This window comes from Argiope bruennichi, chromosome X1 (assembly GCF_947563725.1).
Source record: "Argiope bruennichi chromosome X1, qqArgBrue1.1, whole genome shotgun sequence".
Classification (NCBI taxonomy): Eukaryota; Metazoa; Arthropoda; class Arachnida; order Araneae; family Araneidae; genus Argiope; species Argiope bruennichi.
The window spans coordinates 81,393,387-81,408,004 of NC_079162.1; the positions used below are offsets into that span (position 1 = coordinate 81,393,387).

Genomic DNA, 14,618 nt, shown 5'->3' on the forward strand with positions numbered 1-14,618 from the left:
CATATCTATAATTATGTTCCTCTTCATACATTGTTTCTCATAAGCTTAGCAAACTAAATGAATATTGGGAAATTTTCGTCTTCATATCAATCAAGTATATGTCTGTCAGTCCTTCCCTGTGCATATGAACATAATAACTCATAGCAAACGCAACGAGATAGGTAGGTGAAAATTGGCATACAGTTTTATCATCAAAATATTTTATTTATATCCCATTTTGAGTCATACCCATAGAAGCTTTTAGATATTTGTAGATCTGTCTGTCTGTAGGTACATAAACGAGAAAACTCAAACCTACAATGTTAGTTAAATGAAATTTCTTATGGGCTCTTGACGTCCAAATGTAAATCTGTACCAAAATTTGCACTTAATAGGTATAAGGAAAGAAATTCAAATGCATATTCTCTTCTCCTTACTACTAAACCTAAACATACTACATAATACGTTTGAGTTCGCACCGAAACGCTTAGTTCGTACTGGGCAAAACATTTCTATTTGGTTCTTTTCATCTTCATAACCTAACGCGATCAAGACTGTATGACTGTTAAGATATAACTTAAATGGCTTAGAAACATGTCTTGTATTGCTTAAGAGCCTCCGATTATTTCTAAATTAAGTCTTGAAATCTGCATGATTGCATGTTTCCGACGCATCGTTACTTAGAAGCTCATTTTTTATCTTCTATGAACAACGAGTTAGTGAAGAAGCATATCTAAATTACATTAGCGATCACGCAATCTCCGGAAGGCATAGCTGGTTGAATCCGAAGTAGTAACTGGCTTTTAAGGTTACATCACCTTTTAGATGCTTTAAGTATCCTTAAAGACTCGTTATCTTCAAAAACATTGGTTTTACATTAGATTAGCTATGCTTTTCTCCAGCTTGTGCTTCATTTTTTAAATTTATTTACTGATATTTTTGGCTATCGAAATCTTTAGCTTTTAGTCAAACTATCCTGATTTATCTGCAAGTTGCTTTTTTTAATTGAAAGACTGTGTAATTATAGTAAGTATGGTTAGATGGCATCAATGCAAGTATCTAACATTTTATTTTTTTGTATATGATGCAACCCTGGCAAAAATTAAACGTCGAGATTAGATGAGCTTTCAGATTTTAGAATTCTTTCTGTTCAAAAATCCCCTTTTTGTAATTCTGTTTATTGGTTTATGAACAATACAACCCATGGAAGTCTCTCCGAAACTTTTTTGCCTTTCCTCCAATAAAAATCTTATTCTCCCCTACCCCTCTCCACATAAAATTGGGGACCTTCGGTAAGGCCACAAATGCCTCTCATAGTATTGGCGAATAATAGTTGCAAAATATAAATCTATGGCTTGAATCTAGTATTTCAATTAACCCTTTAAAGGGCCATTTTTTTTTCTAGTCATATTATGTTAAAATAATTTTAGGCTTGAAATTAGAATAAGAAAAGGGATGGATTCATTTAGCTTATTAGATAAATTTAACTTGATTAATTAATTAATTTGGTTAATTAATAATTAAGTAACAAATCAAGACACATCATTTTGTCTGAGATAAAGAATTGAAGCATCTAAGTTTCTGACTTACTAAAAAAATTTGTCAGAAGTTATGCCAATCTACATAATTTCATACAAAGATTGATAAATTTGGTGGGAAGCATGCTTCCCACGGCCCTAGAAAGGGTTAAGATAGTATTTTGGACGCCTTTTCCCAATCGTTTGAAGTCGAAATTTGGCACAAAATTGCAGTTATAGTCACATTCCGAATTTCGTCGACTTACGTTTTAGTGATTATAATAATCGAATAAAACATTTTTAAGTGTAAATTATTCAGTTAAATTTGTAAATGAAATTTTTACATCATAAAAAATCTAAATATGCTGTTTAAAAGTAGTTAATAGTTGGTAACAATACATTTTAGAAAATATTAAGATTTAATTTCGTTGAGAATCCATGTGACGACTGCGCCCGTTTCATTGAAGCCAATTTTGATATATATAGGACTTTTGCTTTTAGAACTTTTATTTCAAGCCTAAACTAACTTCAAGTGGCGACTTTGACCTATGTTTATTTTTAATTAATGGCATGATTTAAAATCTAATTTCAGGAAGAAATGAGGTGTAGAAAGACATTAAAAATTTTATCACTTTGTCGGAAATATGTTTATATTTTCCATTTTAGCCAGAAATTGCTTAAGTTGGCTTTTTTATAATCATTCATGTGATTTCTCTAACCTAAAATATCTAAAAACTTATATCTTTCCTGGAATTAAACATTTCTAGAATAGTATTCTAGCATATGGTAATATGTTTGCCACTGCAGTTGCTATATTTTATGTATCTGAATAATGTATATTAAAAGAGATGCCGAAAACAGGAAAAATGCATTTATATCTGAATGATAAATGCTAAAGAAAAATGTGTAAGGAGGTTTCAAAAACAGAGAAAAAGTGTATGCATCTGGTGGATAGATATTAAAACAAAATATTATAAAGATAAAATTTACATTAATTTTGAAATTCGTCAAACTTTTTTGTACATAAATTGTACCTCTAAAAATAAAAATAAGTACTCCGAAAATATTGTCATCATTAGTGATACATGCTCCATACACTGATAATTTCTGGACTAAATACACGAAATCTAGTTTGGTTTCAAGTATCTAGTCTTGAAACCAAAATTTGAGATTTATATCAAATTTTGGATCCATTAGATCAAAGGAAAGACAAAAATGAATTCTTGATTTTAAAAAAAAATTAAACTAAGAAGCTAAACGCAAAAATCGCCATACTGAGCAAGTATGCGTGAAAATAGATAAACAATACTCTCGCTAAATTATTATTTTAAACTTCAAATAATAGAATTTTTTTTATACTCAGAATGAATTAAGGTATGTAGATTTGCATTGATAATTTAATAAAAGATGGTCGTATTACATATTGAACACTCCCTCATTTTGATTGCTATTCAAATTTGTAAAGAAATGAACCCCTCTACAGCAATTAGCCAATTTGAAATAATGAAGGATTTTAATGATGTTTTATTTTCAAGCACACATGCCAGACATCACGATATAATGATAACGTGAGTTTATTTACTGATTAAAAGGATAAGAAAATGTTTAGTTGTTCGGTCCTCTATCCTCACTAATTAAAACTTTCAGTTTTCACGTTCTATCAGTTACCATAACAGTGAAGTTCAAAAGTTTAAGATAATTAAAAGTTTTAAAGGTTTAAGTTTCACCATCTTAAAATATGAGCCTTAATTGTGATCATTAAAAGCTTCGCCTCTTTTAAATTCCACCCAATACAAAGAAAATTCATATTACCCAGTCTCTGCATAATATCGATGAAATTTAAATAACCAGCTTTAAAATGTATCTTTACGAAAAGCTTTGTTGAAAGTTAAAAATTTTTATTTCAGATATTTCAATCGCATCTGTCTCCACTACAATTTTCTCTTCTTCCTCTAAATTTTTTTCATTTTTTGTTAATAATTTTGATTGTGAATATTAAGAGTTTTAGCTCTTTCGAAATCCAGCCAATACATAGAATGTCATAAGAGCCAGTATGTATTTTCAGAAGAAGGATGTTTAACAATCAACTTATAAAAAAGATCTAAGAAAAATTGCTCAATCCAAAGATTTTTCTTTCAAATGTCTCGAACGCATTTTTCTCTGGTACTCATAAATTATATATATGCCGAATCTTTATTTACATTATAATCAATCATTTATAGATGTATCGACTTTCATGCGACATTTTGAGAATAGTAAATTACACACTATTAAGTTGCCTTTCCAAAGAGAAGAAAAGAAATATTTTCTTTTGTGTTTCGCTATTTCTTTTTGATACCCTTATCGTTCTCTCTCAATCATTCTTCGTTTCTTTCTTCTGTTGTGGGGACGAATAAATGGATGTGGTCTCAAGGTCATCAGTTTTAATCTATACTTAGCAATGAAACATTGTAGCGACATCTGAACATTTTTCATTTCTGGTATATGTAATATTAAATGCTAGGCTACAGTTAAGGAGTTGTGAAAGAAAAGTTGTGGTTAAGTTATGTTTGTTGATAGATTGCAGCTCATACATGCGAAGTGCTAGACATAAACTTTTGCTATTTATCTAGCGATGAGTTTTTTTAAGAGGTGGAAAGTATTTCTTTTAGAAAAAATGAGCATTCGTGAAGCACAGACAACTTTTGTTTTATGTTATTCTTTTTAAGAGGTGTCTTTTATACTAACGAAACGTTCTATGACATTTTACGGGCCTATGACATATGCGAAAATGCATGTGCCATAAGTTGGTATTATGAACTTTAAAAAATGAATCTAGCTCTACCGGATGATGCTTTTTATGTGATTTTGACTTGTTTTGGTTAATGGCTATTTTTCTTAACGTTATCAACAGTTTATGCGTTAAATTTTGAAGCATTCTGTGAAACAATTTCAAGTTACCCCCATGCTGCAAGTTTACTTTAATATAAGATTATTATGTAAAATTAAATTGTTTTATTATTTTTTTAGTTTTTATTCGAATAATAAATTTACCAGAAATGTCTATTTAGTCGGAAGGCATATCCCATAACAAAAATTAATGGGAGTTTAATGTCTTCATATAATTTTCCTGATGGACATTTACGGAGTCATTAGTCTGTTGAATCTAACTTCTTTCTATTTTCTGAAGCATCCATTAAGACTGCTTTTAAGTGTAGCAAGATTATTCTCCCTTTCCGTTTAAAATATTGCATTTTATACTTACGCAAGGAGACTGATTGCAATAGAATAATTTCTAGATTGGATGTTAAGAATGTTATTTCTATTGAATAAAAGGAAAAAAATTGTTTCATAAATGTTCTGTTTTCAACCATTAACTTATAATATATTTCTGTCATATAAAGACAGATGTTATCGTCTTTTTTTAAACAAATGATGTAACTTAAGTTTCTAGCAAATCTCATTTTCTTGAGCATTTTTGGAAATAAGCGCTTTTCGTGACATCTTTCATTCAGCAGACTGATTGCTTTTAAATAAACCTTACATATACATCGCATTTAGAATTTTTTTAACCTTAAATTTCATTGTTTAGAAGTTTCTAGTATATTTTTCTAAGATGACTATTTTAATCTAAAATGATGAGTTTTTTAACATAAAATTTCATTTGTATAAAATTTTCTAGTATCTTTTTTCAAGAATAATTATTTTGACTTGAAATTATGAATTTTTTTAAACTGAAATTTCCTTGATATAAAATTTCTAGAATCTTTTTCAAAGACGTTTATGACAAATGATCCCTACTTGTGTACAGTAACTCATTCTTGATCTAAGTTATTTAAAAACTTTAATAATAAGATCAAAACTGCAAAATGATTAGCTTGAGTACTACAGTGTTTTTGGCATATCAATATACTGCCATACATCTACTTATTGAAAAGAGTCGGCGGAACTAGTTAGTTTTATTGTAAAACAAAATTTTAGCATTGGAATAGAGATCCTAACTCCATGTTGTTACTAAAGAAATAAATCTTTGGTGATTTTTTTTGCAAGACTTTATTTCTTTAACTCAGTATTAACTTCTAATATTTAGAAAACGATAAATTCTCAAAAATATAAAAATTAGTAAAAATTAATATCCAAAGCTTCGTCAAACTTTTTTTAAACGTCAAAATTTTTTTTTATCTTACAGATAAAAAGAAAGAAGGTTTTCAATTCCAAATTACTCTTGTTTTACAGTATAATAAGGCAAATCAGGTCTAGCTGGTTCAAAGAAGTGTTTTTCTCTAATTTCCAGAACTAAAATATACATTTGAAAATTCAATAGTGGCAACAATATGATTAAAGTCGAAACAACATTAGCACTTGCTTGAAACGTTAAAATACTTCAGTGTAGTCACCAGATGTTACTACTTGTTTCCAGTGACCTGGAAGTTGTAGACTACCTGAAACAGTACTAGTTTTGCTGATGGATTAGGTGGAAAGACCTGTCATTTTTAAAATTTCTGGAAGAATTGAATAGTGAATGGCACGAAGTGATTCCTTACTTTTTGGAATCAAGACATAATCACAGGAGCTTAATTTCCAGTAAAGCAATTCCCAACTCTAGCAAGCAAACAAGCAAAAATCAGTCACGGATTGCTGCAGGATTTTATCAGACATTCTTAGTGCCAGATTGTTCTATGCGAACCATCCACAGAACTGGTATTGTTTCAAGAAATCTATGACTTCCATATCGCTGGAAGTAGATTATACACAACGCAGGGGACTGCATAGAGAAACTATACAAGCTTTAAGCTAGTATCAATGTTGTATCAGCTCTAATTATGAGGATGCGACTATTGAATTTCCAACCCTTCAACCAACATCTAACTAATGAGGTTTTTTTTTTTTTTTTTTTTTTTTTACTTCCGATCAGGGAGTATTCTAATTTGGTATGGAACAGGAGAGAAATCGCTAGTTTGGCATTTTGAAGAGGCTGACGGTGCTAGCTAAATCTTCAAAATGCTGAACTAGCATTTAAGGCAATCAAAGTTAATTTCAGCAGTTTTAGTTTGAAAAGCGAGATTAAAAGAGGATTTACCACTCACATATTCCAGGACAATCATTTGATATTTTTAATGAAAAAGTAACTAATATACATAATGATTAATTAATAAAATAATTGATCCATTCGTTTTCGATGAGGTTGAATAGATGCAATTCAAATCGGAGTCATAAGTCAATTACATGTTATTCAGAATGAAATGGAAGTGTTGTTTCTTTTTTTATTGGATTACGATGTTTGATATAAAATTATAAAAAAAAGACTAACTAAAGCAAAGAATAAAAATGAACATCTTATATTGCCTTTTTTTATTTATTTTATTATATATATTTGCTGACTTTTTTAACTAATGATCTTAATTTTCATATCTATGTTAGAAAATCTTAAGTTTATTAAAATACCCAAGAATAAAATATTCATTTTAGATTGCTGTAAAACTCTGAGAAGCTAAAGAAATTATAAGTTGTAATATACATTACTTGATCATAAACCAGAGTAATGCAGTTCCTAAATTGCGTAAATGCCATTGTAAATTAAAAATTGTTTTTCTCTACAATTCAAATAAATAACTGGTATATGAATAAATAATTCAGGCGAGCAATTAAAAAAACTATATTAATTGTTTTAATGAAAACTTAATCAAACAAATTTTCTTATTTTCTATATTTATATTTGATTAAAATTATTATGCTCAGACATAATATAAAAATATCCCATGTGCTGGACATGATAAAAAGTCCAAAAACTCTAAGCTAAGCTTGTTAACTCTAAGCTAAGTCAAAAAATTAATGCCTGAGGTATTAAGAAATTACAAACTGACAATCCGATTATCTATATCTTTTACTGGAGTGAAAGTTTTTCCTAGGTCTACGAGTTCATCTTAAGTTGGCTTAACCATCTTTTACAAGATTATACACATTCTCTAGAGAGATCTATCAAAGGTTCAAAAACTTAATATCTGTCACTTAGCTCAACCAAAGTTTTCTGAGGCTTAGCAGTGCTAAGTAGAGGATAATGTTCAAATTTCATACAGATAGAGTGTGTTTATCCTTAAAAGCAACATTATGTGTCTTTTGCATTATTTATTTATTTTGAAAAGGGCTTAAAAATATTTATTGATTGCAATTATTATTAATGTTTCAGTGGAACTTTTTTTGGTTTCCTTCCTTTTGAGTCATCTGAATAGTAAATTTTCAAGCAATCCTGAATAAATATAGGGACTTGTCTTTTCCCTTTCAGTTAACAAGTGAAAGCTTTTTGTGATATATCTCTGGTTCATACATGTAGCCTTTGTCCTGAAATGTTTTTAATACATGGAATATCGCAGAAAAAATATAATATATTTATCCCTTTCAATGAAGCTAACGAAAAAGTACAAATTAGTCATAGACTATAATTTTTATCCTCATAGTATTGGCATTTTTTTTAATTTTCCTGATTTCTACCTATAGCCTTGGTCTTGTCATATTTTTATTGCATTTAATAGCACACAAAAAGATGTAACATATATTATCTTAAAATGATTTTTATGAAACAAAGACAAAATATTCATGAACTACAGTTCTTATCCTCAAACTACTGGACTTTTTCATAAATGTCTACTTTTATCTAAAATTCACTTATCTCTTTATAATAATGTTTAAAAATTACGAATTAACAGACCTGAATCTTGTCTCCCTCACCTAATAGTCAGCGCTCTCTATATATAGCCTTCTATTAAACTTTTCTGAAACATTTATTCCAAGTTAACAGTAGTTAATTGTTAATTCTAAGTACAACATCTAATTTCAACCACAATAATTTAAGCAAAAAGTACAATATTACGAAATACTGTTCAATATTATACAATATTATACGATTGCGTTGTACCGTGTAATACTGTACAAGAAATTATATTAATACAAAATCAATAACAGCAAGATTATACGGGAAGTAGATTTCTCTTTTATTCGTTTCACTTTCTAAAAATAAAATAATTTGCATAATTGTTTATCTTCAAGAATAACAGAATAAAACACATCAAACAACTTCGACAAAAGAATTTTTCAATATCTACCGCACGAATAATTTGAGTAAAAGAGTCCTTATCTTTCTTATTTTCTTAATAGAGATGTACTAGAAATGATAATGGAATAATACTTCACGGAGCTTTATTTATTTCCTAGAAAACAACTGCTGAATACCTATAATGCATTCTTCCCTCCAGTTCCCCAAAAAGTCTATTTATAAAACATTCACGTAATGGAGACGAGCTATTATGCTCCTTTTTTATTTATTCACGATTCAAACATAAGTTGTTTTCGCTCCATTAGTGCCCCTCTTTTTTTCTATTAGGATGGTACTTTACGGATAACTCTCCCTCCGACATTTATCGACGTTCAAGGACATCAACAGATATTTAAGACTCTTTCGTTGTCATTGCTCTCGTCGAAAAACGGCAAACACTACTCGTGAGTCATGAATAATTAGACAGCAAAACTGAAAGAGAATTACTCAGAAGGGAAGGTCCAAAGAGCGAAATGCATGTCGTCCGACAGGTTCGTTGCGACCTCGGCTTATAGGCAAGTGGTAAATAAAGTTACAACGGAAATAAATTCATTTTACTACGGATAATTAAGATCCAATTTGTGCGTTTATGCCTTGTTGCGTGGAATCCTCTAAGGCTCTTCAATGTTCCTAAAGAAGATTTTATGGCGTATGTATTAAATGGATTAATTGTTATAAAAGTAGCACGTGATGCAGATGTGATTTGTTATTGTTAGCACTTCAGTGAATCTTAAAATAACATTCAGCTTTGCACTTTATGAAGTAAAGTAAAATAGTAAATTTTTGATGCAGTGATCTTTTCTTGTGTGAAATTGACTATTAGCTTGTTTTAAAAGGGTGTATGGCACATATTTGAAGAGAAGATTTTTTTATTTCATTAACAAAATTAATGTGGAAAATATGTGCAATCTCCTAAATCTGTGTAATGAGTGATTCACCTTTTTCATTGATTATTATTTTCTGATAACTCATTTAGTTCGTAAAGAGGAAATTGAGATTTGAGATTTAATTGGAATTGAGGAATTGAGATTTAATAAATTGAGATTGTTGTTACAAGGAAATTAAAAAAAGAATAAGAAAGCTCGGTCTTGATTAGATCGTTTATTCTCTCTATTGGTGATTAAAATTTATTTAACCTTAAAAAATGTATTTTTATAATAAAAGAGATTAAAAAATGTAATATAGAAAATGCGCTAATCACAGCCACTAATTAATTTATAATTAATAATATCAATATTTTTATATGAAAAATGTATAATCAGAATAGTATTCTTTTATAATCCAAAATACAATTATCAAATGAAAGATCTGTTTCTTCCATTTATTTCAATACAATTCAGTTTTAAATATTTATTATATTTAATGTAAATCTAACTCATATATAGCGTATATCAAAATGCAATTATTTCTTGAAGTCCGCACATTTTATATTTCATTTTTTATATCTATCTATCTCATTATAAATTAAATGTTTTTATAAACATTTTGAAGAATTTTTGTTTAAGATGTTGATTTTTAAAGCTTTTTTCAGGCTTAAAGTCAAAAAAGTATTTGTCTGCTCAAATTCACATCTAAACAATCATCTAAGACAACAATCTAAAATCTAGAAATAAGTAAACAGCAAATCATTTTGGGTTTATTTAGGTTGAAATTCATTGATTCATTGTTTATCTATCAAAATAATACAAATATTTATAAATATATAATTAAAACACTTAAGTATTAATAAAAGTAATTTCCATAAGTTGGAGATAAGCGTGCGGGGAACCAAATACTTAATATCAATATAATATAATCAATCAAACTTTAATGAAAACAATCAATCAACTTAATATCTGAATATGAACTAAAAATGATTTCCAATTTTCACTTTATTATTTATCAAAAAATATTGAATATATCACGAATATTAAACTCCGCTCATCAATATGCAACAAATTTTGAAGAATTTAAGCGCTTATTCAAAGGCTCAAATTTTATTTTTCAATACACTCTATTGTATTTGAAATTTCCTGAAATATTTACGATAAAAATGGTCAATAAAGCAAATATTAAAAGCGTGAATTGTTTTGTAAGCATCGAGAATTCGTTCTCAAAGCAATCAGCTCATTGCTTTTTCTCCCCTCTCGTGCCGACCCCTGAATCTTTTCGTGTGAAACGAACGATGGACTCGACAAGGATGAATGATCAATGAAAACCACGAAAAACAATCTCGAAGCAAGCTATAAATCAATACAACACGGATGGCAAGAGATTGAATTTTTAGCTGTCAAAATATTCTTCCATCCGATACGTTGTCAAGGGAAAAAAAGGTGAAATAAAACCTTTTTGTGTGAGATATTGGAAAGAAAATAAAGATAATATTTTTGTGGAAATGGAAAGATCCATGAAGAAGAAAATCCATGTTTGAGATAAAATTGCTCACGCATTAAGTTTGAATATCACCCTTGGCTAAGCTTTGATAGATTTTTACTAACACCTTTTCAAGAAGTTCTGTAATCTACGTACATTTTTACAACATGAAAAAAAAGAGCTTACATTATTTCTTTTCATTTTAAAGAAAATGGAAATGATAAATTTTGATTCAAATAATTGAAAAAATGACTCAATTTTTTTTAAAAAAAATTGAAATAATTCATTTATACGGAAAAGATAGTATGCATTCTAATGAAGAAATAATGTATTTCAATAATTTTAAAGAGAATTTTATCTAAAGTGAGGATGATGTTAATCATTTCAATCTATCCGTTTTATTCATAGGTCTGAATAGGAGGTTCACTCTAATTGTGATCCATTATCTAATATCTAAGTCCTTAGAGATAAGCATACACTTTGCTTGGAATTTTTTTTAACTGAAATAAAAAATTATATTTTATGTAAATATATTACTGATAAAATTATGAAATCCAAATTTTTATGCTGTATTTCGACCCTGTTAATAATATTTAGTAAAATATTTTTGACCCTCTAACTTTTTATGTGAAAAACCTACTCCATTTCTGCGATTAAAACTAATAAAGCAATTTAGGTTTGAATACCACCGTTTTAAACGATTTTAGACCTTTCAATGGCAGCATCGAGAAAGACCCGCGCCTCAACGGACAGTACTTGCTCCTGGAGGCCATTAATCAGATTAAAATAATGAAATTTAAAGCTTCATAACACGATCAGTTTTTGGTTTCAGAAGAGAAAAGCTTTTTTCATTTAAAATTTTAGTACCAGAAAAATATTTTACTAAATGTAACTAATAGTTCCAAAGAAACTGTATGAAAGTTCAGATTTCGTAATTTTTTTCAACAATCCATTTATTGATTGAGGTAACATAAAATGCACTTCTCTAAGTCAATTAAGGTATTTTTTCAATTGGAAGTGTATACCTATCGCTAATGGCTTATAAAGTAGCATTTGGACACTCATAATTTCGTATATTAATTAGTGGAGGCTTCCCATATATCTATCTGCAATAAACCTAATTTGTATGGATATTTTCCTAATTATATGAATATTTTTTCTAAAATAAATCATTTATTTAAAATTATAATATTTTCTCTTATATTCTTCTCGTGAATTTATTAATCTATTTTTTAAAAATAGATTGTATGATTTGAATAATAAAATTCAAATGATAATATTCTGCAAAATGTCTACATAAGCTTATTGTTATTTGAATAAACGTTTCACGTATGAATCTCTAAAATACCGCTACAAAATCTACATTTTGAATATTATCTTTATTTTCTTCCCAATATCTCACACAAAAAGGTTTTATTTCACCTTTTTTCCTTCAACAGCGTATACATTTTGAATAACGCCGGTATTATTACGTTATTTTTTAATTATTTACTTACATATTGTTTTTTTTCAAAGTACCATGTTTCGTTCTTCTTAACTTTAAGATGTTTTAACAGCTTCGAAGATGAATTTCATATTTAGAAATTTTAGAATTCAATTCCACCATGGAAGTATCTGCATATTTTTAAGAAAGGATTAAGATAATTTGTTATAAAACACAATAGATACAAAAATATATTATATTTAAAAATCAACACTAATGAGATGAATGAAACTGTGACTGCCTTTTCTAAAAATTCCCCATAATCTGATTTGATGCACTGATTATACAATTGTTTTAAAATCAGAGACAAGTACCATATAGAACCTCTAAGAGAATCGTATCTGGCTTACGAGCCTTTAGATTGTCCGTTACTCCATCAGGGTAATGTTGATTACCTCATGGAATTAATTCTAAACCTCCAATTCCATTAGGAGAACCAGAATTACCTGTGTTCCTGACACATTCAAGTAACTTTATACATCAGCATTTGTATGCATTAAAACACCGAGCATTTAATGTGATGACGGTTTAAATGCTCTATCACTGATATTCTTGGTTACAGAAAGTTCTAAAGTAATGCAGAACTTAGTCATCCTTAGTTTTATTGAAACTTTGACTTCGGAAATCTACTTTCAGCAGCTCATGGAGTAAGTTTAAACTTGAAAGTTGGATCGCAATTCAATATGAAATATTCTACTCAAGACGAGAAGTCCTAAGTTGTTGATAAATCGTTTCAATTGACAGAATCTAAAATACAAATATGTATATATATATACTATCAGTTTCGTGGCCGAATAGAAGAAACTTTTGAATTTTTAAAAATTCCGATTTTTTTCCATTCCGGAAGGCATAATTGATGTGCAAACATAAGTGGTAAAAAATACGCAGTCTTCATTGCGACACAAGAACAGAAGAGCAAAAGAGACCGAAATTTTCCCTTCAGTGGTTTATATAATAAGATTTTGATAATTATTTCTTTGACACATGTCGATTTAGGATAGAGAAATTTAGATGTATTTAAAAGAATGTGCTAAGCATTAAAGATTTTAATCCCTTCTCTCAGAGCGTGAGAACCTGCTGAATTTACAATTTTACAGAGCGCCTGTAGGACTAATTAAATAAAAAGGTAGGAATTGGCTCAAGAAATAAGAGAACATTTTAGCATGAAGTTAATATGGGCTAAGATAAAAATTAGAAAATTAATTAGGATTTAATTTAGATTAAGGTATATCATTACAAACACACAAACACACACATATATATATATATAGGGTGATCAGTAAAATTCTTTTAAGCCCCTTAAATTGAAAGCGGCGTCTGTTATAGCCAGAGAAGTAGTATGTACTTATAATAAAGTGATAATTTATAGTAAAATGAATTTATAGTTCTGAATTTATTATGACAAGTTACAGCCCCCCTAGTGACGAAATAAGGAAGAAAAAGGAAATGTATTGTAAGGTATTATCAAAAAGTTTTTCCTGGGTTATTCAAAGGAGGAGTGAAATTTAAGCAACGAAGGAAGTAAACAAAAATAATAATAAAAATATATGAAAAACACATTCGGAGGAGGGGGGAGGAATCTGAGGATGCATTTTTTAATTTTAAAACGAACACTTTTTCAAGTCACGGAAAGTTCGTAATTTTAAGCGCAATATCTCCACCAATTTTACGCCATGAAACGTTTTCCCGTATTTTTATTATGGTAGAGCATACAATTTTTAAATTACACTTTTTGGCCGATCTTCTTTATTCTTTGAATAATTTTATGTAGTCTTTATTTCACCTGTAGGGCGCTGAAACCTGTCTTAATAAATTCAGCATAGTCACTTTACTATAAGTACACGCAACTTCCCTGCTTATATGAGGAGCTGTTTTGAATTTAAAGAGCCTAAAAGGACTTTACCGATCACCCTGTATATATATAATCAAGAATAAATTAGTTTGACCATGAATACATCAATGTGGAAGTAAATAACTTTATATCAATACTAAACTTTAAACTTTAGATAAACTTTCAGCATTTATATAGATAGCTTTCAGTTTGGATATTACCAAACTTTTCAGTTGGTATCTAATATTCATAACTTAACCGAAAACAGAACTTCGAGTTTGACAACTGGGATGGAATATGCCTTTCAGCACTTACCACAATTATTTAGAAAGCAGAACCCTTTCTGGATAGGGTATTAATGTTCGAGAATATTCTTGCGAAATTCTG

At 29.0% G+C, this 14,618-nt stretch overlaps 1 protein-coding gene across 5 annotated transcripts in view; it reads left to right on the forward strand.

The window, feature by feature from the left end:
* Positions 1-14,618, forward strand: part of LOC129958570 (complexin-like) — a 198,232-nt gene that overhangs the window by 149,246 nt on the left and 34,368 nt on the right. The window contains exon 1 of one of the 5 annotated variants that reach the window (XM_056071134.1): positions 9,034-9,214. The exons of the other annotated variants lie outside the window; for them this stretch is intronic. Coding sequence (XP_055927109.1) covers positions 9,190-9,214 — 25 coding nt within the window. The 5' untranslated portion in view covers positions 9,034-9,189. Of the gene's footprint in view, positions 1-9,033; positions 9,215-14,618 lie in introns of those variants that run through there. 5 annotated transcript variants of the gene reach the window in all.